Source organism: Coturnix japonica, chromosome 3, assembly GCF_054131305.1.
Source record: "Coturnix japonica strain WE chromosome 3, WE-NBRP24, whole genome shotgun sequence".
Taxonomy (NCBI): domain Eukaryota; kingdom Metazoa; phylum Chordata; class Aves; order Galliformes; family Phasianidae; genus Coturnix; species Coturnix japonica.
Window position 1 is genome coordinate 22,138,862 of NC_140665.1, and position 23,101 is coordinate 22,161,962.

The following is a 23,101-nucleotide window of genomic DNA, read 5'->3' on the forward strand; positions in this document are numbered from 1 at the left end:
TAAAACCTCAAACTGTTCAAATTACATGACAAAACAGAAAGCATTCTTGAAACTATTTTAAATTATATATATTTAGAGGGGGGAAAAAAAACCCCACCACTTGCTTTTACAACATTAGTGGACTATCAGCACAGCCTTCCCATGCCAAGTCACAGGTTTATAAAGAGTTCTCCCAAGTGTGTTTTAAACCACTGAGAGTGCATCTGAAAGGAGATCAGCTCCTAAAACCATACCCATAAAAAACCCCTTGTTCTCTAAGACAGCCAGATCATTTTACAGCAGCACTGATGAAATGGGATGGGGAGGAGGGGAAATACACAATGTGCTCTGCTCCTAAAAAGGAAATATTAATTTCAGTGCACATTTTTGGAGTGCCATTAGGATGACACACATAAAGTCTCACCCTTACATTTTCCATCTCTTTCCTTTACCATAGAGATTCCAGGCGGTTTCCAAGGGAGAAGCTGTACATTAAAAAGGTCATGATAAACCTTTGAAGATAAGAAGTTTAGCTGAAAAAAAAATTGTACCAGGGTGCTCCAGGCAGCTACTGCTTTAGTCCTATAGTAATTAAAGCTGTACTACCTTGGCACAGGTACTATAATGAGCAGTCCCATTCTCCCCAAACATTTTATGACTTTTTCCCATAGGCTTTGTTGCTGTCATTTCTCACATTCACTGCCTTCAGTAAGGCAGTTATAAGCAGCACCATTCCCTAAGATTATATGCACACTCAACACTACTAGCTTTCAACAACTGTGCCCACTCCTATCAGAGAAAAATGGCTGTGAAGCTACAGTGCAAGTGCCAGTGACCACACTCAGAAGCATCAGGAACGTTCTAGAAACAGTTTGTTCGTCCCATTGCTCTGCACTCCCACACCAGATACAGCTACCGTGACCAAGAAACATTACAAATGTATAGGCAAATAAAAGGGCAGAATTTGATTTATTGTTCATTTTGTCTCCTCAGTTACGCCTGGCTGTGCTGGGGGATCGCTGCAGCTTTGTGGCACAGCAACTATAGGGTGGTGAGGTACTGGAACAGGTTCCCTAGGGACATGATTGATGGCCCTTCCCTGGAGACTTTCAAGGTGAGGCTGGGCAACCTGATCTAGCTGTGGTGCCCCTGGTTCATTGCAGGGGAGTTGAACTAGATGGCTGTCAGAGGTCTCTTTCAACACCAGGGATTCTATGATTCTGTGGGTGTATGTCCTGAGGATCTGTCCTGTGGTGGTTGAGGACATATCTCCTACTAGAGATACTCAAGCCTTGTCTGGATGCCTAGCTGTGCAACTTGCAGCGGGGAGTAAAGAACAGAGTAAAGAACACGCCGGATCTAGAACGCACCGTGGAATTTCTGTTTCCAAGCAGCCGTCGAACCAACTGTCGTTCAAAAGCCCACTTACGCTTTTGTCCTGCTCTATACTCCCTGACAGCACCACTTCTGCCTCTCCCCCTGACCCCACATGGACCTGTGGGACTCAGGGCAGACCCCGCCCGCCTCGCAGCACAGCGGAAGTGCCGTCAGAGGAAGGCCGGCCGCCCGCCCTCAGCGGAGGAAGGCCGGGCTGTAAGATGGCGGCGGCGGAGGAGCGGCTCCTGTCGGAGGGGGAAGGCGGCGCCCCGGGCTCGGCGCGGCTCTCCCCGCCCCCGCTCTCGCAGTCTCCCGAGGCCCCGGCGCCCTTGGAGCAGCCGCCTCAGAGCAACACGCTGATGGGGCTGCCCATCGTGGCCATCGAGAGCATCCTCAGCTTCCTGTCCTACGACGAGACGAGCCAGCTCCGCCTGGTAGGGGCTGGGGAGGGGAGGGAAAGCGGGCGAGGGGCCGTGCCGCGGCCAGCACGGGGCCGCTGGAGCGGGAACGGCGCCGGGGAGGAGGAGGTGGGAAGGCGGTTGGGCCGGGCCGGGCCGGGGCTTCTCCCTTGTGCCTGCCCCACGCCTCCCGTACGGGCGTGCAGGTGTGCGCTGTGCCCGCCGTCCTAGCGGAGCCCTGCCGCCTCTTAACGCCCTTCATCCCATTTGTACACTGTGGGGCTGCTGGACACGTAAGACCCCGAGTAAAGGAGGAGGCGAGGCCGCTGCTCCGAGGACAGAATCACAGAATCACAGAATGACCCGGGTTGGAAGGGACCTCAAGGATCATGTAGCTCCAACCCCCCTGCCTGGCAGGGCCACCAAACATACACCTTTACTAGATCAGGTTGCCCAGGGCCCTGTTTTTCCATTAGAAATAATGAAATAATGAAAGGAAGACTAAAGCCCTCTCTGCCCGAGAGGCTGCCTGCCGGGCTAACGGATCTAATAAAAGATACGAGCTCCACCTGCGAACTTCATTGTGCCCAAAAAAGCTCAAAGGTCAGCAAGGAGATCAGAATTTATCAGTCTTCAACTGCCTGTCACAGGAGCCTCGTGTAAACTGTGCCATAATATGACAGGCTGCGATCTTGCTCAATTTTGTATGAGATCACATATGGAATAATAGTGAGGGAATTAATACGCAGCTTATGTAAACCTCAGTCAACTTCCCTGTGCCGTTTCTAGTTTAAGAGCTCATTAGCTTAAACCAGATAGTATTACATGTGTATTTCTGCAGAGAATTGGACTGCATTTGTCCCAGATCAGCAACCTGATTCTAAACTGGCAGCGCTTGAAGCAGAAGCTCTGCTTTTATTCATACTGCACAAAACACACCGTGCAGTCTTTTAACTCAAGAGGCAGCGAGGCCCTGGCACTGCCCAGAGAAGCTGTGGTGCCCCATCCATGGAGGGACTCCAGGCCAGGTTGGATGAGACCCTTATCAGCCTGTATTGGGGGTGGGGGCAGCCCTGCCCACGGCTGGGGGTTGGAACTGGGAGGGCTCCAAAGTCCCATCCAACCCAAGCTGTTTTCTGATATGATACTTAATATTTCTAGCATGCTGTCAGACCTGCAAAACAGACCAGCAAAAACAAAGTGGATAAATATCAGTAGAGATGCACGTATGAGGAATAGTACTAGATGTAAAATGATCTTCTCAATTGCTATGCAAAACTAAAGGTGTTATTTTGGGAATTCACTGGAGACTGAAACAGAGGTGAGGAGACTGGATGTAACAGTATGGATGGAGAATGATGGTAGCCTTTCAAAATAACATGGTTTAGACACAAGTTCATAACGGAAATTCATCACTGTCAGGTTTTTAAGGGCACATAACTTCAGGATTACAGAATCACACACAGAATCACAGAATGACCCGGGTTGGAAAGGACCTCAAAGATCATGTAGTTCCAACCCCCCTGCCTGGCAGGGCCACCAAACATACACCTTTACTAGATCAGGTTGCCCAGGGCCCCGTCCAACCTGGTCTTGAACACCTCCAAGGACGGGGCATCCACAACCTCCCTGGGCAGCCTGTTCCAGGGCCTAACCACTCTCCTAGTGAAGAACTTCCCCCTAACATCCAACCTAAATCTTCCCTCTTTTAACTTAAAACCATTTCCCCGTGTCCTGCTATTGTCAGCCCTTTCGAAGAGTTTACTCCCCTCCTGGGAGTAAGTTCCCTTCAGGTATTGAAAGGCTGCAATGAGGTCACCCCGCAACCTTCTCCAGGCTGAACAAACCCAACTCCCTCAGCCTGTCCTCATAGGGGAGGTGCTCCAGCCCCCTGATCATCTTTGTGGCCCTCCTCTGGACCCTTTCCAAAATCTCCATGTCTTTAGACTTCTCTTTGAGAACTTACTTGAGCTGCTTCTCATAATGCATTTCATAATGAGTAACGTTCTGCTAAGGATACGTTGTGGGACCAAGTTAATTGAACGGCGGTGATTAAATTCCTCAGGTCTCGTGCTCATTAAAAGTGTGCTCTTAAACAGCCTCATTATCCCATGGAATGCCACATTGTAAGGATTAAAGCACCTAGGGGAAGGCAGGACATCAATTGGCCTAAACAAAGCTTAAACGCACTGTACACACACTGACAAAAAGCACGGATTCCCTAAACTGATAGGTTTGAATGCTGCTGGAGGGGGAGGGAACAATATTTTTCTCCCTTCTCTAAGAAGCTTTAAATTGTGAATAGGAAAATGGCAAAGCAGGAATGAAAACCTAGGGTCATTTCCCAGGAACAAGTCATTTCACTTAATTATGCCTTATTTGTATGATGCTGTACTCACTTAATTGGAGCCTGCACTTTCCTGAATAAAATGGAGTAAAATTGAGCTAATATTGCTTTCTGAAATCACTTTGAATTTTACCACTAAATATATATGTGTACCATCTATTAAACGTGGTGACATCCACATCTGGAAGAAACAAGTCTTCATTTTGGGATGCATTGATGTGACATTTGGAATGGTGAGTAGTGCTCCTAGTCAAGAGTGGTTAGTTTAGAGCATGGATGTTACATAACAGTTTACAGAAGTGGTGTCACAGTTACAAACTTTGGTCAGTTGTCCTAAAACAGTAGGATGGGCTCGTGCTGCTCTAAGTTCTCTTCCCACATGTGGTCAGCCAAGAAGATGGGAGCTGAACACTTCTGAATTGGGATAACAATGACATTCTTAGTCTGAGCTTGGAAATCCATTTCCATTCAGGCTATTGCCACAGCAAACATGACTGCAAACAAACAATCCCGCAATGAAAAGCAATCAGTTAATAAATGCCTTCCATGAAGACTCTGAAGATAAGATTACCTTGGATTCAGTTACACATCAGAAGTGTCTGCAGTAACTTTGCACCAGTGCAGAGCACAAATAAGGACAGCTCAGCTTTAATCTTCCCACAGTTTCAATAGATCTGTATTTACAGGCATTTCTATTTTAAGGCTTGCTGAAGTCATCAGCATTTTGTCACTTATTCTTCAACCTATTCTTCAACAGCATTATGAAATACTGTGTCCGTGGAGCCTCTATTGATCTTAAAAAAGAACTCACAATGAATCTAAACACTTGGAATATATTTTTACCTCCAGTTTTGATACTAGTCATCTGATAGTGAAGATGGGAAGAATTATGTGGGCTCAGAACAACTTTCTAACACTGAAATTTGAACACAGACTTGTAGTTGGGCTGGCATTTGAGTGAACTTGGGCTGATGTAGCTTTATGATTAGAGTAAGGTAATAGCCACAAAACTTGGCAGATAGGAGCAGGTTTGAACTTCTGGCTGTTACAGTCTGTTGAGATAGGAAGTATCAGGAACTGTCATGGACCAATATGAGCACTGAAAATGGTGATAGTGCAATCTGTAAGAGACATATTGTTGGAACTTCAGGTGCCATGTTTTTAAATGGTATCATCAGGAACCAGCTGAGAACTAAGAGGTGACTGCTTAAATAAACTGCAGACAAACACTTTTGGTTTCTAATGGTATCAAATTAGTGTTTGGTTCTAGGCTGCTTGTTGTCACATACATGGACAATGTCCAGAAACCGGGGCAAATGAGTAAGATTAGAAAATCTTTATGCTTAAAAATCCAATGCAGTTCTTTTTAGCTGTTACAGCTTGCTGCCTTTCGGATATGGAAGGTATTTTCTGCCACCAGATGTCAGTATAAACATGATGAAAATTTCTCTTTGTGCTTCTCCACTGGTTTTCCCTAACAATGTATCCAGGATTTTGGAGTTCTTTGCTTGTTTGCTTTTCTCCTGCTGAATAAGTGTATAGTTAACGTAGCCCTTGTGCAAGTGTGACTTTCTGTATCAGGGGTTTGGTAGCATTAGAGCAGGTATTAATGTCATTATTACCTACCACTGTGAAAGAAAACAGCTGTTGGTATCCAGTGCAACCAGCAAATGAATCTGTTAAGCAGAGAATACTTTTATATGAAAAGGAATCTTGCTTCTTGTGCACTATAGTGCATAATTCTTTAATTTGAATGGCCTGTTTTCCAAAAGAACTGTATGCATTGAAGGAAAAACATCATTTCTTGTTTCTGAGGCATCTTTCTGAGACAATCTGAGGGAATCTTGTGCTACTCAGCAAGTATGTGTAAGATGACAGTAAAAGTGTCTTGTGACGTTTTTTGATACTCAAGAGATTTGTTTTGTTTTACTTAAATACAGGTTTGTAAACGAATGGATTTGGTTTGTCAACGAATGTTAAATCAGGGATTTCTAAAAGTGGAAAGATACCACAACTTGTGTCAAAAGCAAGTTAAAGCTCAGCTGCCAAGGTATGTACCAGCTAAAATTGGAGTTCAACTTCATTGTGCTAGATTCTTTTCAGTGATATATGGAAAGGGAGATTCTTGCTGCCTAATTTGGTTTACATATCTTGAAACTGGAATATCTTTGGCTTGGTTTTGTTTTGTTTTTTCCCAAAAAAGCATTATAACCTAAGATCTAATTACAAAAGAATGGTGTAGATGAATGTATTTTGTGTTATATTGTACTAGGAGCTGGAATATTGGAAATTGCCACTGGTGTTCTGAACAGATTAAAGAAGAGTCCTGTGTTCTTCAGCCTTTCTGGCAAATCCAGAAGGGGCTCTTAGGAATGAATAAATGCCATTGCTCTTCTAGGCAAACTGATGATTTGTCTATGGCTCTGCTTGGTTCCTCAGTGCCAAGGATTAAATTAGGAAAGGGTGGAGGCTTGACATGTGAGCTCTCATTAGTGGGAGCTTAAGGTTCTCTTTAAAGCAATGTCTTTTCTCCTCTTTCCAGTCTTATAAGTGCAGTTGCTGCTGCCATATCCTATCAGATTTCCCATTCAGAGTGAAGAAACTAAATCTCAGCTACTTACTGCTGAGATCATTTGCCAGAAGGTTGTACCTCAGCTTGAACTTTGTAGCAAGCAATAATGCTATAATAAATCCATGTGTTGCATTGAAATACTAAATGCAGGAATATGGGAGGATAAAAATAACCACCTTGACTCACTGTCTGCTACTAGTTAGTACTGAAAGCCTGTTTTTAGAGTCCCAAATGACATACAGAGTTTATGGGTAACAAAAGATGTAATTATTTAGAGAAAAAAATCGTCTTGAGAAATTGTGCTATGATATTATGAGCCCATATGTAATTTCTGCCATTTTTTGTCCATAAACAGAACAAATGTGGTGGTTCTGTTTTCAAACCTCTAAATTGTTTTAAGGATCATATTAACTTGAGCGATAGTTACAGTTTTGTTTTGTGGGCTCGTTGTTAAATTACTGTATGTAAATCACTTAATGGTCTGTCTCCTAGACGAGAGTCCGAAAGAAGAAACCATTCGTTAGCCCGTCATGCAGACATCCTTGCTGCTGTAGAAACAAGACTCTCTTTGCTAAATATGACTTTCATGAAGTACGTGGATTCCAATCTCTGTTGCTTCATACCTGGAAAGGTAAAATGTAGGCTCATTTATGTCAATGTGTATGTTGTAAAAAAAAACGTGACTGTGTAACATCAAGTACATTTGTCTCAGCTGCCCCAGACTGTGTAATGTATACACATACTGATGGAGATACTTTGAACACGCAAGTTAATGCTCCTCTGTAACAGGCAGTGTGAAATGAAAGAACCAGAATATATCTAAATACTATTTAAAATTTAATATCTACTTTCCCTCAGGATTTTTACAGCACAGGGTGTGTAGGGTTTAACTCTGACTTGTAACTGTACGAAATAGCTGGAGTCTAGGTCCTCAGAAGATACAGCAGAAGACTTCAAGTTCTTTTTGTACGGGTTTGATTGCTTCAAGTTAATTGAAGTGAGATGTATATAGTATGTGGGAACAGCTTTCAGTGTTGCTACAGATGCTGTATTTCTGTATATTAGGTGGAGTAAGTTTTACATTGTAGGCAAACTTTGTTCATTATTATTGCTACTAAACAGTTCTAGTATTTCAGACTGCTACCCCAGCATAAGGTATAAATTAAGCCAGTGAGATGTATGTCAGAGATGGAACTGTTTTATAAGCTGTGAAAACAGAGGTGTAGAGGGAATGGACAAAATCACCATGTGAGGAAGTGACCCAGATATAGTTTAGAATCAAAACAAGGTCTGTGACCATTAGCCTAACGTTCTGCTGCTCATGGGCAGATAACTGGGTTGCTCTAGGACGAAGCATGGCAGGCATTTCTGCATTCAGTTGAGCAGGGTAGGCTGTCAGCATGAAATAGTTTTTATCTTGAAGAAGTAATTTGATTTCCATATACTTTTATTGCCTTGATACTAAATTAATCTAAATTATTATAGTTTAATATACTTAGGTTTATTAAATTTATATTGTTTTTATATTTATATCTAATTTAAAATACAGTGTAATGTAACAAAGTCAAATGCATGTAATGCTGTGATACTCATGTACTGAATAGAATACCTAAAAGCAATGTTGCCTTATTTTCCTGAGGTGTAGGTGAAAAGGCAGTGCTGAAGCTAGACCTGGGGTGTGTAGGAGTTGTGCAAACAAGTTTGGCAGCCGTTTTCCTTCTGGGCAATGGGTCATAAAGATGTTATTTGTATTCTTGTGTAACAGCTAGAAAAGATTTTATTTACCTGCTTACTTGGTATATGAGCTTGATAAGCACTGCTGCTCTCTCACAGTGGTCATCAGTTCATCAGAAAATCAGGCTTTGGTCAAAGCCTATTCAAGGCTCAGCCTGTGGTTTCTCCCCACCTGCCCTGTTTCAACAGAACTTTTTTGTCTGAATGAAGCTGCTGCAGAACTTTCAGGAAATAAATATGTTCAAATATGTGAATCCGGGTTTGAGGTTGAGCGTATTGTGTTAAGGGTTCTTAACGCTGCAGAGTGAAGTGCCGCTGCAAGATTTATGTTGAGGATAGCAAAAGGATGCTTTGTGGATGTTGTTGCTGACAGGGTATAATGAGGATAAAATTAGAGAAAGAAGCCTTTGGGAGCTTGCTGTGAGCTGGGATGCTTTGGTGACATCCAGCTTTTGCAGCTTTTTAGCTAAGCTTCCTTTATGAAAACACAAGACTCAGCCCTGTTGATTCTAAGCTCTTAAGGCTCATATCCTTCAGTAGAGTCTGGAGCCATTCTTAGGCATGTGCAAAATACCTGGCTTGGTAGTTTCTATAGTAAGAAACTGAAATTGGCCTGCTCGGACTTAAATTCATAGATTAGCGAGGCATCTTTCATCTCCGTAGTCCTGCTAAACAAAAGGCTGCTTTTCAAGCCTGTTAAGAGGGTGCTTATGCTCTCTGCCAGTCCTGGATTGGTATTTCATAAATTAATACATTTTGGGTGTAATCCAAATTTGTAATATTTTGAGTGGGAGCAAGCGAATTCATCTAAATATTTACAGCTCTTCAGACTGACATAACAGTAATTCTTGTTATTCCATTCCTATGCTGCGTGTGTCTCGTGACTGGCTGTTGGAATGACTGCTTAGCTATATGGCTTCCATCTTGGTTCTCCAAAAAGAAATGATGGTACTTACTGAGCGCATTAAATGCCAGTGTGGATGCAGTAAAACAATCTCACAAAGATGTTATTTCATGAGTTTCAATAGAACTGTGATCCATCAAGTGAATGGGTTGTCTGGTATATCGCAAACTACTCCATTTCCAAATGCCAATAAAGAACTAACACACGTAGTGATATGCAAGAGTAATAGCTGTATAGTGAAAGCCTCTGATGTGCCGATGCTTTTAGAATGATCTGAAATAATCTTGTCTTTATCAGAAAAATCCTAATTCTTCTTAAATGTTTTAGGTAATAGATGAAATTTACCGTGTGCTAAGGTATGTAAACTCTACAAGAGCTCCTCAGAGAGCTCATGAAGTTCTTCAAGAACTAAGGGACATTTCTTCCATGGCTATGGAATATTTTGATGAGAAGATTGTTCCAATTCTGAAAAGGAAGCTTCCTGGGTCAGATGTATCAGGACGTCTGATAGGAGCTGCCCCAGGTATTAATTCCAATGTATAGTTAAGTGTTTTGGTTTTTTTTTGTTGAATTTTATTATTTTATTTTTTAAAAACTCAGAGCGACATCTTTTTAAAGCTCCCTCCCTTCCATAAGTGAGCTTTATCACATAAGAATTAATGATACTTGTTTCTTAAGAATGCCAACCGTGAAATTCATTTGCTTTGTAAGTTAAGGAGGCTTTGTATCGGCAAAAGAACGGTCACTTGAATGTATGTTATAATTATGCATAGTGTGTATTCATTAAACAAACGCTTTTGTGCCACCAATGAATGAGACTTTATCGTTGCATTTGGTTGAAATTTGGCACATGAGATGACAACTCAAGACGCCTTTTATATTTAGTAAGAATCAGCAGATGAATTGGCCTAAGCTTCTGTAGTACATAGAGAGCTAGAACACACAAGTATGTGCTTTCTTCACATTCCCAGAGCACTAAGGTATGTGTTAACAATCAAAAACTTGAGGTTAACACGGAAAAGGCAGCTAAAATAATAGTCTGTAAATAAACAAACCGGTGTTTTGCATAGCCTCTCAGGTCTTCCGTAATTCATTTGAGCCAAAGTGTTAAGGTAGTTGCCTCATAGAGTGGCCAGAAGCATAGGGTTAGTAGAACTATAGTGTTTTCCCTGTACTGAACACCACTGGAGAATTAGGGATTGCAAAATATACTCTCTGAAGGGGTAACTCAAAAGAAGTGTTACAGCTTAACTAAAAATGATAGGCTGAACCGAAGGAGCTGCTTGTGGTTTGTTGCATGTCCTGTCCATCCCTTTAACTGTAAGTCTGTATTCCACCTCTTAATTATATTTGGATATTATTCTATATTATTATATATTATACTTATTATTATATATTATATATACAGTTCTACTGAGTCTGTCAGCTGAGGAAGCATTGCCCAAAACCATAGTGGATGTCAATGTGCTCATCAAAGCCGAGGCTTAATGTGATGTGAATGTACCTACCCTGTGTTGAGGGAATAGTATATCCAGTGGCAACCCTTTAGTGTCAAATAACTGGATCTTAAAGAAAAAAAGAAGATAAATGTTCAAGGCTGTTCCAGATTTTCTGTCTTTATAGTGCTTAAAAGTTGCATTTTACTTGCACTGCGTTGCTAGAAGAGTACAATGGTAGAAAAAGTGGTGGCTACCTTTTTTTGTTAGAAAAAGTGAAAGAAATTATACAGTAGCTGTTAGTCTCCTTGATTTGCAGGAATTTTAATAAAAACAACATTCCCAAGCTCAAACTCCAGTATGATTTTAGGACTTAGGAAGAATGAGTATACATCATCATGGAAAATAAATCCCCTTCTAAAAAGTAAGTTAAACAGAAATATCTTTTTAAGCTCTGAATGAAAAACAGAATTGTAGCTGTCTATAGCTGTGACAGCAGAATAAGAGTGCCCTATTGAAATACATTTAGTGTAGCTGTTGTGTAATACATCTAATTTATAGCTGCAGGTTTTTGACTTCACATGTGTCACTAAGTCTAGCTGATCACATGTTGTCTTTGTAATTGTTGATCTGGCTGAACGAGGGGGGCTCGTACATGGAAAATGAGGAACGAGCAGTTTTCCATGCTACTGGAAATCCAAGCCTTTAAAATTGAACAGCTGCGCCCTGAAACGCCACGTGCTTGTTAGATACTTAAAAGAACAGTAAGTCTGTTTCCATGTTCACATAACCTGCAGCCAGTACTCAGTACTCAGATTTGTGTTTGGGGTGTAGGGCTAAGCAAAGCAGGAGAACCGGGACATGATTTTTGCTTTTGTTGAAAAGGTGCGGAGTACTAACCAGTGTTTTCTCTGAAGTTCCAGGGCCTTCTGCAGCACTAACAACAATGCAGCTGTTCTCCAAGCAGAATCCTTCGAGACAGGAAGTCACCAAACTCCAGCAGCAAGTGAAAGCAAACGGTGCGGGTGTGACAGTGCTAAAGCGGGAAATCTCAGAGCTCCGCACCAAAGTGCAAGAGCAACAGAAACAACTCCAAGATCAAGATCAGAAACTGCTAGAGCAAACCCAAATCATAGGTGAACAGAACGCCCGGTTGGCTGAGCTCGAACGCAAGCTGCGAGAGGTGATGGAGAGCGCGGTAGGAAGTTCTTCGGGTACTGGTTCAAATGAACAATCTCCTCGAAAACGGAGGAAGGCGGTTGAATCCACAGACTGTCCTAGGAAATCTAAACGCCTTCGAAACAGAAAATAACTTGGGGAGTCACCGACGCCTTCAGGAGGATACACTGCTTTAGTAGCCCAAGCAGGTCTGCTCATTTGGATACTGTGATTCGCTTCATGGTGTCCCGTAGGCTGCTGGCTCTTCAACACATCACTTAGACTTGAACATGAATTTTCTTTCATTGAGACTTTTCCCCTGCTTTCTGGATGGGTGGGCCTAATGCACAGGATCTTTAAGATTTGCAATAGATACATACTAACCAGTCCTGCTCTGTTACCATTTTGAAACAATAACCTATTTTTTGTTTTGTTTTTTTGTTTTTTTTTTCCTCCGTGCAGATGTGTTGAAAGTAAACTTATTTGTGTTTCTGCGTATGTTCACATGAAATCTGAAATAAATTCAGTCTTAACTGACTAAAAAGTTGAGCTTAAAAACAGCTGTCCTGTTCACTTGAAGAAAAGACACGCTTTTAAAATCATGTTTTAGAGAACCTGACTTTGTTTTTTTGTTACAAGTGACCTTGTCTGGAATGTCTGAAAAGCAGTGAATAATTTTTTGGGATCTCTGTAACAAGTAAAACTGACTTCTTAAGCTACGCTATTGCCTATATATTTTTGTAAACTTACAAGGAAAGGCCTTCTGTCCAGTTGTCACACGCCCTAGTTCTAGGTCTTGGGAGCCATATTTGCATGGATAGATGCACGTAGAGCTTAGCCTGCTAAAAGCACTCATCTCAAGTTGTCCTTCACTCTGAGTACAGACCTGTAGAGCGATGCCTTCATTCCTCAGCCATAGCTCCACACCTGCTTTCAGCACAGCTGCTTTCTTACAGCAAGGTGGTCTTGCAGAGCTAGTGGCAAGAGCTTGGGAGCCAGGCTACCTGCAGGTATTGTTGGCCAAAGCTGGAGAGCTGAGAAGCTGCCTATGCATCACTTGATACATAGGCAAACATGAGAATCAGACAACCTGTCCCTGTGGTAACCAAACTCATGGGGACACCATTTGAATGAAATGCTGTATCACAAAAAAATGTAAGCTATTCTGTGTGTATGTGTTGGGGTGGAGATTTCTCTGTAATGCTGAGGCCGATATTCCAGCCTTCTTTGTCCTGACAGGTAAATCACTTCAGACGAAGTTTTAACTTCTTTTGCACTTCTGTTTTGAGCTTGTAACTGGAAAAGCATGTCCCGCACTGTTCAATCTCCCTGCTCGCTTTAACAACCTCGGAGCTGTATACAGTGACTTTCTCATCTGTATATTTTTGGAACCTTATACAAATACCGTTGTCCTTGGTTTTGTTTTAATGTACTAAACTACATAGCTTTATTGTTTGACTTATGGTTTCCTTTTTTTTTATTATTATTTTTTGGGGGCTTTTGGCTTAGGTGGCACCCAGTTCAACTTGGCATGGCACTGAAAATGCAAGTCTGAAAAGGCCAGTTTGCCATTACTGGTCTTCCGCTGCTCATAAGCATAAACTCATGAATTGCATTTATTGAAAAGGCTCGTTAGTCCATCTCTTAATATCTCTTAATATCTTTCACCTTAGTTTCTTTGTTTGCTTCTCCAAGATGCAAAAGGACACTCCTCACATCACACGAGGACATTCCAGTTGATCAGCAGTGCCATTTTTTAATATGCTGGTGAACCTGTAGCCATGTGTAAAGTGAGATTCAAAGAACAACAGTGTATTGTTACGTGAAATATTCTCCATGAGTGGTGCCAAGTCGGAACCTCCAGCTCAAGGAAGTATCACGTGCTGCAGGCCAGCAGGTGCATCCTGACCCTCGGCATGCCGCCAAGCACGCTACAATTGAACCAAGGCCACTCAGCTGCGTGGGTAGAGGGGGGCAGTACAAGCAAGCTCTGAGAAATGCCACCAAGGACACAAGAAAAGCACCCAGCCTATTTTCTTCCCACTTCCTGGGGAGGGAGAGATCGGCACTGGATGGTCCCAAAAGGACTTGAATCCACATCAGTGGCACAGAATGTAGAAAACAGAGTGAATTAATAGCTTAGAGAAAATAGCTGGACGTTAACTTCTGGCCCTTATTAAATAAAAAAGGATGCGTTCTGCAATACACAAGTTGATACCTAGGCTGAAGTAAAACGAAATTAATTTTCATTTCATAGATTTCTGCGCAAGTTTACAAGGCTTACTGTGTAAACATGGTAAAGTACAGCAATTGTTGCAGTCTGCGACCGTATCATCTGTGCAAGGGAGAACCTCAAACCAGTCAGACTAAGGTGTCGTTTATGATGTAACGTGCATTTGATTTGCAGGCAGCTATCAGACTGTAGCTTTATGACTTGTAGTAAGGGCTGGGACTGAGCAGCTCAGGGTGGAAGGAAAATGACAATATAGATTGCTCAGATTCAAGAACTAGTAAATTCTTATATTCCTAACACCCCTTTCATTAATCACAGAAGTGACTGATATTTATGAAGATGTCTTTACATAGTTTCTTCACATAAAAGTTAAGGCTGTTTGGAAACAGAAATCCAGTTGCTCTTCTAACAGTTAACTATGGGAAGTGCTAAGACTGCCCAGGGAATTTTCAGCATCGTCAGCCTCTTGGAAATAGGATGGCACAGCATGTAGTTAAATCAGCCTTCAGGTAGGACTACCCAATCTCTTGGTATTCCTCATGGTTTGAAGAATGTAACTGGAAAACTGCAGCATCAGGCCATTCTTATGTTAATCAGTAATTGCACGTTGGAGTTCACTAGCTGTGAACTATTCTAAAGCAATCCAGTTCCATGCCTGTGGCACTTTGCACTGTATCTGGAGCAGCCTGCATGTCCTCTGCTATGGTGGAGCTGTGCTCACTGCATCACACCTTCCTGCTTGGGCAGGGATGTGCTGCCTGCTTTGGTTTATGTGTAACCAAACAGTGCAGGATTTTTGTCCTACCCTTGTGCCATCTGACGACACGCTACGTGCTGCATTTCTTTGTCTCCTAAAAGAGAAACTGTCATGTAGGAAACTTGTTAACTTGCTGAAAACCTAATAAATCTGGATTTGTTCTATGGACTGCTTAAACCAGAAAGACTCAGTGATTAAACAGAATAATAATAATAATAACAGTACTTTCCTATTTAATATCTTTCTCATGTGCTTAAGCTTTTTTGGCTGACATGAACTGTTCAGTTTATGAATCTTTATGGAATCCTGTATTTATTTTCCCACTGAAATTTATGGCTTTACAAACCTTCAGTGCAAGTACTCTGCCTCTGTGTACTGAACTCTAGTACTCCTTGAGTGCTCACAGCAACCAACAGAAACCTTTCTTATCAGCAGACCCATTCGTTCTTTGGCAGGATCATTCCAATGGATGAGGAGGCCTTTAGTGCCACGATGGATCGCGGTGCTAATATTTGAACTGCAGCCCTAAGGGGAAATCTTCAGAAACATTATGTACAAGGCTTAGAGTGCAGGTGAGCAGCAGCTTGTGTGTACTAACCTTGATTCATTATTATTAATACACCTTAAGTGAGTCACTATGAGCCCTTAGATATTCATGTGACACTGATAGATAAGGTCTTGCTTTCTTTGTGATAATGTTTTCCTGTTGTTTTTATAGCTGCTATGGATTATTTTAATTTCAGTGGGTTTGAGGACAACAGAAATTCCAGGCTTAAGCTTAAAAGTCATCCTGGTAAGCAAACTATTCATAGTATTGTACGAAACAGAGATGCAGGAGCAGATTAAATTGAGTTTGGTTCGTAGAGAGGAATTTGCCAAAACTGTTCCTAAAATAATAGAAAACATGAAGAAATCAGAGACCCTGGTTCAGGCATTTCTGATCACAGTTAGATATCTTTAAACACCTTTAGAAACATCTATTTTGGCCAGACAATGGCAAGTCCTTACAGCCACACACCCCTTACCTCTGGAGCAGAACATGTTCTGTTTACAGAACTGCTAGACTTTCTCATTATGTCTTTAATTCTCATTGTATTATTTTATCGTCCTATTTACTTCAGTATTTTAATGATCTAAAAATACATCACCTCTTTATTTATATCCTGAGTCCAGCAACCAACAGCTGCTGTAACACACTGTTATTTCCACTCTCACTGCCTAAGAACATGAGTCACAGGGAAGAGCATTGTCTGCCCTGTACCTCTGACTGCTTTTGGACACGCTGTTCAAACAGTCACAGAATCATACGGGTTGGAATGGAGCTCTGGAGATCATCCTGTCCAACCATTCCCTGCAGTAGGTCACACAGGAAAGTGGGTCTTGAATTTCATCTCCAAGAAGGAGACTCCACAACACCTCTGGGAGCGTGTTCCAGTGCTCCCTTGCACTCAGATGGATGCCCCGTCCTTGGAGGTGTTCAAGACCAGGTTGGACGGGGCCCTGGGCAACCTGATCTAGTAAAGGTGTATGTTTGGTGGCCCTGCCAGGCAGGGGGGTTGGAACTACATGATCCTTGAGGTCCCTTCCAACCCGGGTAATTCTGTGATTCTGTGATTTCTGCCATTTTGAGTTATGGGCTGGGGTCAGAGGGACCTTTGGTTTTTGTGACACTGCGGTTCCAGAGGGCTCCCAGAGGTAAAGCGAGAATTACAAGCCAAGGAGCGTCCTTAACTCCTAATTAATTACGCATACAGCACTATTACAAACTAATAACGCAGACAACGCTATTACCAGTTCGAAACCCAGCGTCCCGCTCCACGCTCCGGCCTCGTGACGTTACAGAGCCCTCCCGACAGCGGGGCTGAGCTCAGACGAGGCCGAGGAGAGCTGACCGGGCTATGGCGAAGGGGCGGCTTCTCCTCACGGCTCGACCGCGGCTCCGTTACCCTGAGGGCAGCGCCCGCCCCGCCCTGCGCGGCTGAGGCGCCGGCAGCCAAGTGAGCCCTGAGGGCTGAGCGAGGAGCGCGGGAGGCAGAGCCCGCCGCCCTGACAGCTGGAATAGCCAATCAGGGGAGAGAACGATGCCGGGGGGGCGGGGACTCCTCAGCCTTATAAAGGAGCCGTGCCGGTGGGCGCCCGCAGTCAGGCGGTTGAGGTTTGGGGCTGTCGCTTTATCGCCATGGGTAACACCGTCGCCAGGGAGGACTTCGAGTGGGTGTACACGGACCAGCCTCACGCCGACCGCCGCAAGGAGATCCTGGGTGAGGGGAGGAGGAGGAGGAGGAGGAGGAGGCGCTCCTTGGGACGGGCTGCGTGGCGAGGGGGCTCCCCGCAAAATGGCTGCCGGCCTCGCCGTCAAGGAGCCTTGGAGGCGGCTGGGCCGCTGGGACTGGGGTGGTGGGCGCGGAGATGGGGCTTAAAGCCGGGCCTTAAAGCCGGGCCTGAGGATGGGGGGTGGCGGCCCCAGCCTTGAGCGGGTGGGGCGGGGGGCGGAAGGAAGGAGGGACGGAGAGAGAGAGGGCAGACAGCGACGGTGTCGGATGGTGACCGGAAAGCTCGTAGCAGGGCTGTGCGTGCTGTGTGGGTTGTCGGCTCCACGCCATTTCCTTCCCTGATAGACTGAGGGAACGTTAGTACTTGCCACGTTACTGGCAAGCTGCTGAGCAACGGGAAAATGTAGAAATGGCTGAATTTTGGAAGACTTCCTATAGGTGTTATTAAGAATGTGTTTTTGTTCCCTTGGTTGGTGGGTCCCAGCTGAGCGGAGGGTGAGGGATGTATGTTTCTGTGGCTTTCTTAGGCTGGTTTTCTGTGAGGAGAGGTTTGTGGTGGTGCCCTGATGGTTGGATGCAATGATCTCATGTTCTGAGCTCAGTGGTTCTGTGATATCTGTATTCTATGTAACTCTTTCCCCTGTAGCCAAACACCCGGAGATCAAAGCGCTGATGAAGCCGGACTACAACCTGATCTGGGTGGTGCTGCTGATGGTGGCGGCGCAGCTGACTGCCTTCTATCTGGTTAGAGACCTGGACTGGAAGTGGGTGGTCTTCTGGGCCTACGTGTTTGGGAGCTGCATCAGCCACTCCATGACTCTGGCCATTCACGAGATCTCTCACAACAGTGCCTTTGGCAACGGCAGAGCAATGTGGAATCGATGGTATGGAATATTTGCCAACCTTCCCCTTGGTCTGCCCTATTCGATATCCTTCAAGAGATACCACATGGATCATCATCGATATCTGGGAGGTGATGGGATTGATGTGGACATTCCTACCAACTTTGAAGGCTGGTTTTTCTGCACTCGCTTTAGGAAATTCATCTGGATTGTTCTTCAGCCGTTTTTCTATGCCATTAGACCCCTCTGCATTAACCCCAAGCCAATTACTCGACTTGAAATCATCAACTTGTTGGCTCAACTTTCCTTTGATATTGTGATCTATTATCTGTGGGGAGCCAAATCTCTTTTTTACATGCTTGCTGGCTCAGTACTTGGGCTTGGGTTGCACCCGATTTCAGGACACTTCATAGCTGAACATTACATGTTTTTAAAGGGACACGAGACTTACTCCTATTATGGGCCACTTAATCTGCTCACTTTTAATGTTGGCTATCACAACGAGCACCACGACTTCCCCAATATTCCTGGCAAGAGCCTTCCACTGGTAAGTTTACTTCTGAGGCAGCTATTAAGCTCAAGAGTTGAATGAGGGGAAGAAAGCTGAACAGATTCCAAGATGCTGTTTCTTTAAAGGAGGGGAAAGTCCTGTCCTCATGCTGTCTTGGCTTTATGTTTTGCCTCTCTCCTAGGTTTCCATGATTACAGCAGGCCTCTGGAGTTCTTTTTCAGTTTGAAAGTTTGCAGAAATCTAGTAGGAAGTTGGAGGCACCTCCAAAACTTTGTCAGCTCCGTTCCTGGTATCTTAAGTAAAATAATGTGTATTTGTCCTTCAATCTCCTTTACCGATGACATTCTCTTTTAAGGAAAAGATAAGGCTGGAGATACTGCTAATGTGTGTTGTAATTCTACAAATGTTCAATAGCTTTCTGTTCTGGAGCAGTTTCAGTTTTGTCTAGTGAGAACCTTTGAACCCCTTGATAAGTGTCAGCTGTACACTGACAGTTAAGGCTTCAAAGCTGAGAATTAGACCTGTGGCGTTTGCACAAGTGGCAGATTCAGACTTTCAGATTAGGTTCCCTCCCCCTTCCAGCTCAAGATGCTGGGGCTTGCAGACTTGCTGTTCATACCTAGGTTTGTGCTGGTGAACCAGATTTCAGTTAATGCACAGATATCTAAGTTCTAAATAGGGAAATAGTTATTGCTTTAATAAGAAAATGAGGATTGTTTTTAAAGGAAGTGTAGTTAATTGGTATCTGCTATTTGGTGAGCTGAAGATAGCTGAAGTAATGGGGTACTGCTGAGCTGCAGCTGCTTAGATGACCTGTTTCATAGGTGTGCTGATAAATCAGATATCCCCAGCTCTGAGCCAAACGTGTAAACAATTTGGTTCTGTTTGTTGCTTATAGAGATTAACAATAATCCTCTGCCACTAAACTCTGTGGAATTCAGTGAAAGCTCAGTTTTGTTGTGTTCAAGCTTTTAAGGCTTCAGATGGTTAACCAGAAGTAAATGTTAAGGATATCTGACTGAAACTCCAGCATTTCTAGGCCTCCAGCTTAGAAAAGTGGCCTGGTCAGCCTCTACGTTGAAGAGTAAAATCTTCAGACGCTGCTTATATTCATCCTTAGAAACAAGATGTTCCTCAGAAATACAGTGTTTAGAGTGAGGTTTGAAACTCCACATTAAAACGGCTGTTAACTCTTTCAATTTCGCAACGTCCATTTTGCAGTGAGACTTGTACATACACAAGGCAGCTCTGAACTGAGTCACTTCAGCCAGCAAACCAACAGCTTCTGTGCTTTCTTGGGGTTGGTTCTGTTGGCAGCAGAGCAAACAGGCCTCAGGGGTAGGCTCAGCTTGTTCTGATCTCCTCTCCATGTATGAGCTTTTCAAGGCACTGAGTTGTTTCAAGACATTGCTACATTGACACTAATAGCTGTTCTTCTAGAGTCTAACTTCTAAACTGGTGCTTGTGGAAACAATAATGTAAATAGTAAATGAACCTTGTATCTCTCCTCAGGTGAAGAAAATAGCAGCTGAATACTATGACAACCTGCCACAGTATAACTCTTGGATAAAAGTGCTTTATGACTTCGTGATGGATGATACAATCAGCCCTTACTCTCGCATGAAAAGGCAATTGAAGGGTGAAGTGCATCAAGAATAAATTTCTGGCAACCAAAAAAAAAACTTTGCTTGCTTTAAAGTGACCGATACAAGGTCTCTTGCTAAAGATGTTAACTAGTGTCCTGAGTTAAGATCCACAGCAACGCAGCAGTGCATTCTTAAGGTTATTTTGTAGGAGGCTACTACCAGCTCTATAACATTCCAAGCAGTACTCAGAATCACTGGTTAAATGTGTTTGTTTGCCTAAGGATCAGTGTTATATGTATAATGCTAAATCACTTTGTTATAGGATTTACTTTGGCAGGTGTTAAATCTGTATGAAACATGTTTGGCTCTTGTATTTTAAAAGTTCTCAATGTAGTACACCGCCCCTACCATGCAGTTTAGATGATGGTAGTATATTAAGATGCTGTACTTATCTGTTAATTCCAAACTAACATATTTGGTCAACTTAAATCTTCTGTTGAACTTATTCCCCGATTTGTGGGTAGAAGAACTAAATATCTGCTCTTGGTTGAAGTAGGTAGTGTTATTTGAAGCATTGCTCAAAGTAAGCTACCTGCTGGACAGAAAGTACTCTGAAGGAGCAACCTGTCACTTAGAATGAAATAGCCATGTTCTAGATGGCGTCTGTGGTGGCCTTGTTAAAAGGTGGGGATTTTGATGGTATCACTGTTGGAGTGTCCCCACCTACTCCTTGAGCGACTCGTGCTAGTACGTAGCTTGATCAGCCAGTGCCTGAAGTTGTACATGCTGTGAGGGAACTCAATGTAATCAAAGTTCCTCATACTGCAAAAATCTTGCTATGGTTTGGAATTCTTCTCATCTGCAAAGGAAAATGAGAAGGTAGAACCTGGTTGGTTCTGCTGTTACCATGGATTTAAATGCTGGCTCTAATATTTACACTTGCTTGGAAAATTGGCTGGTATGAACAACGAAATCAGTTGAACTAGATACCATTCTGGCAAACAATGCTGGCTACAGCAACTGGCAACTTGACCTTTTCAGTGTGTTAGTCTTTTATGTGTGCGGAAAGCTGTTGCTAAACGTTCTTCCTATTTTTTTTAAACCTACCCTACATAAACACTGGTCTTACTTATATAATAAAATGTGGTGAGAACACAGGTGATGCTATTGAGTTACTTGAAGCATTTAAAGTGGGAAGGCAGAATGGATTTACTGAGCCTATATATATACCTCAACACAGTGTATTTCTTTTGTATCATTTAATTTGTTTGTGATGGTCTTCAGCTGTGGAAGGTTGATATTTGGGAGCAGTTTGTATCTGATGGCGATTCTATGACATGTTCTTATTTAAAAGATGGAATCTGATGAAGGCAGAAGGCTCAGGCTGCTGTCCATGCTGGTCTGCTAGAATTTCATGTTTAGATGCCTCTAATTCCTGCATATTTTTAGATGGAGTACCTGAGAACTATACATCCTTCTATCTTAACCCTCACTTGATTGCAGTTGTGTTTCTGATAGATCTTTGCTTTTTTTTTTTCATGTTAGCCTGAGCCCTTATCTGCAATTAAGTAACAGAAGTCATATGAAGGTGTGCCAACCAACCATTTACAACAAGACTTCACTGTGATGCTAATGATGTAATAGTTAGCCAGCATATTGCTCAGGGTACAGTGTAATGTCCAAATATACCATATTCAGTATTTTTACATGTAATTAAAAAGCAAAGATTAAAGTATTATTGGGTGAGTTTTTAACTGATCCCCTAACACTGAAGTTCTAGATCAAGCTAGTATTCAAATGGTTGCTGCAAGAGGAGCTGTGCTACTGGGTGCTGTTGTGGAATGAACCGTGCAGGACAGTGGAGAGTTCTGAGTAAGTTCCCTATGCCTGCCATAATCTTTGTGAAACATCTAGCATGATATGAGGAACTCTTACTGGCTCAGATTAGCCTAGTACAAGACTTAATGTCTGGATCTGAACTCATTAGATTTTTGCCAGCATGGTTAACTACCCTTCTGAGGTGTCTAACCTGCACTGCATAAGGGTTACCTGCATCTAACTTCATTAGCAGATGTTGTGCTAGAAGCAGATCATCTCAGAGCTGACTTGTATTGCAGCACTGCTCTATTCTTAAAAAGGAAGTTAAGAACCTTTCTGAACAATTGTGAGAAGAAATTAAGATCATCTGAGAGTACTGCATTTGTATTGGATATGTTCTTAGTAACTACTATATTTCTTCAGTCCAAAGGTGCAACACAAGAAATATTAACCAACTTCTTATTCACATGAGCAGTGTAGTTATTGTTAAGGAATTAAACAGCCTTCATTAATGCTATTAAAATATATCTTGCAGAAACAGCTTGGTATACTCCTTGAAAGACATAACCTGAAAGTTGGAGGCAGCATCAACTAGCCAGTGAAGATGAAAGTCAACCATAAAGAGCACCAAGGACCTTGACAGTTAGTTTTAATTCTATTCAGATAGAATTAATGAATTGTTTGAGTTTATTCTGTCCTGTATAACTACAATATTTTACTAGGTTGTCACTTAAACTATTCCTTTATATGAAATCAGCCTGGAGTTTAACTATCAAACACAGCTGGCCAAGGGTCAACTTTAAATGTCATCAAAGTATTGTAGCTGCAGTGAAATAGTGCAGAGCTCTGAATGCCCCTCAGGGCTTTCTGAGTGTCTTGCAGTTTTCAGAGTAAATTGCCTTTCGTGGTTCTCCACACTTCCTTCCCTTGCCCCCTATTTCAAGTTGCTTAAGTGGTGCAAGTAATGCATCCTGGAGTCTGATTGAAGGCAGTTTTCCCACAGGACAGGCGTGGATATATTCCTCTTTCGAAATGCCTTTTGCCTTTGGCGTTCTAGTTTTGCTGTGGAACCTGTCTGTTCCAGGATAGTAGCCAAATTATCCCAGATTGAATGGCTGCACCCTTCTGTCTGCATAACTCCATACTTTCAGATCCATGCAAGGCTTTACTTACAGC

At 42.8% G+C, this 23,101-nt stretch overlaps 2 protein-coding genes across 3 annotated transcripts; both read left to right on the plus strand.

Moving 5' to 3' along the window:
• Positions 1-1,547: 1,547 nt before the first annotated feature.
• On the plus strand, positions 1,548-13,363 carry FBXO28 (F-box protein 28). 2 transcript variants are annotated; one of them, XM_085542958.1, is made up of 6 exons: positions 1,548-1,790; positions 6,042-6,151; positions 7,166-7,304; positions 9,639-9,834; positions 11,067-11,171; positions 11,665-13,363. In XM_085542958.1, the coding sequence occupies exons 1-6, from the start codon at positions 1,578-1,580 to the stop codon at positions 12,057-12,059; spliced, it is 1,158 nt and encodes a 385-aa protein (XP_085399084.1). In that variant the 5' UTR covers positions 1,548-1,577; the 3' UTR covers positions 12,060-13,363. The 2 variants fall into 2 exon arrangements, with proteins under 2 accessions (XP_085399084.1, XP_015712651.1); XM_015857165.3 differs by lacking the exon at positions 11,067-11,171.
• A 3,670-nt stretch (positions 13,364-17,033) lies between these two features.
• On the plus strand, positions 17,034-21,264 carry DEGS1 (delta 4-desaturase, sphingolipid 1). Its single transcript, XM_015857166.3, has 3 exons — positions 17,034-17,156; positions 17,815-18,557; positions 20,034-21,264. Exons 1-3 carry the CDS (start codon positions 17,075-17,077, stop codon positions 20,178-20,180), a joined length of 972 nt encoding a protein of 323 aa, XP_015712652.1. The 5' UTR covers positions 17,034-17,074; the 3' UTR covers positions 20,181-21,264.
• Positions 21,265-23,101: the final 1,837 nt, after the last annotated feature.

What these genes read in the sequence shown, in the direction of transcription:
- FBXO28 (XM_085542958.1), top strand. Translation starts at nt 1,578, where the DNA reads ATGGCGGCGGCGGAGGAGCGGCTCCTGTCGGAGGGGGAAGGCGGCGCC. An exon ending in GTTGCTTCATACCTGGAAAG is followed by an intron (nt 7,305 to 9,638) that starts GTAAAATGTAGG and finishes TAAATGTTTTAG; the next exon opens with GTAATAGATGAAATTTACCG. An exon ending in AATAAATCCCCTTCTAAAAA is followed by an intron (nt 11,172 to 11,664) that starts GTAAGTTAAACA and finishes TTTTCTCTGAAG; the next exon opens with TTCCAGGGCCTTCTGCAGCA.
- DEGS1 (XM_015857166.3), top strand. Translation starts at nt 17,075, where the DNA reads ATGGGTAACACCGTCGCCAGGGAGGACTTCGAGTGGGTGTACACGGAC. An exon ending in CCGCCGCAAGGAGATCCTGG is followed by an intron (nt 17,157 to 17,814) that starts GTGAGGGGAGGA and finishes TTTCCCCTGTAG; the next exon opens with CCAAACACCCGGAGATCAAA. An exon ending in CTGGCAAGAGCCTTCCACTG is followed by an intron (nt 18,558 to 20,033) that starts GTAAGTTTACTT and finishes ATCTCTCCTCAG; the next exon opens with GTGAAGAAAATAGCAGCTGA.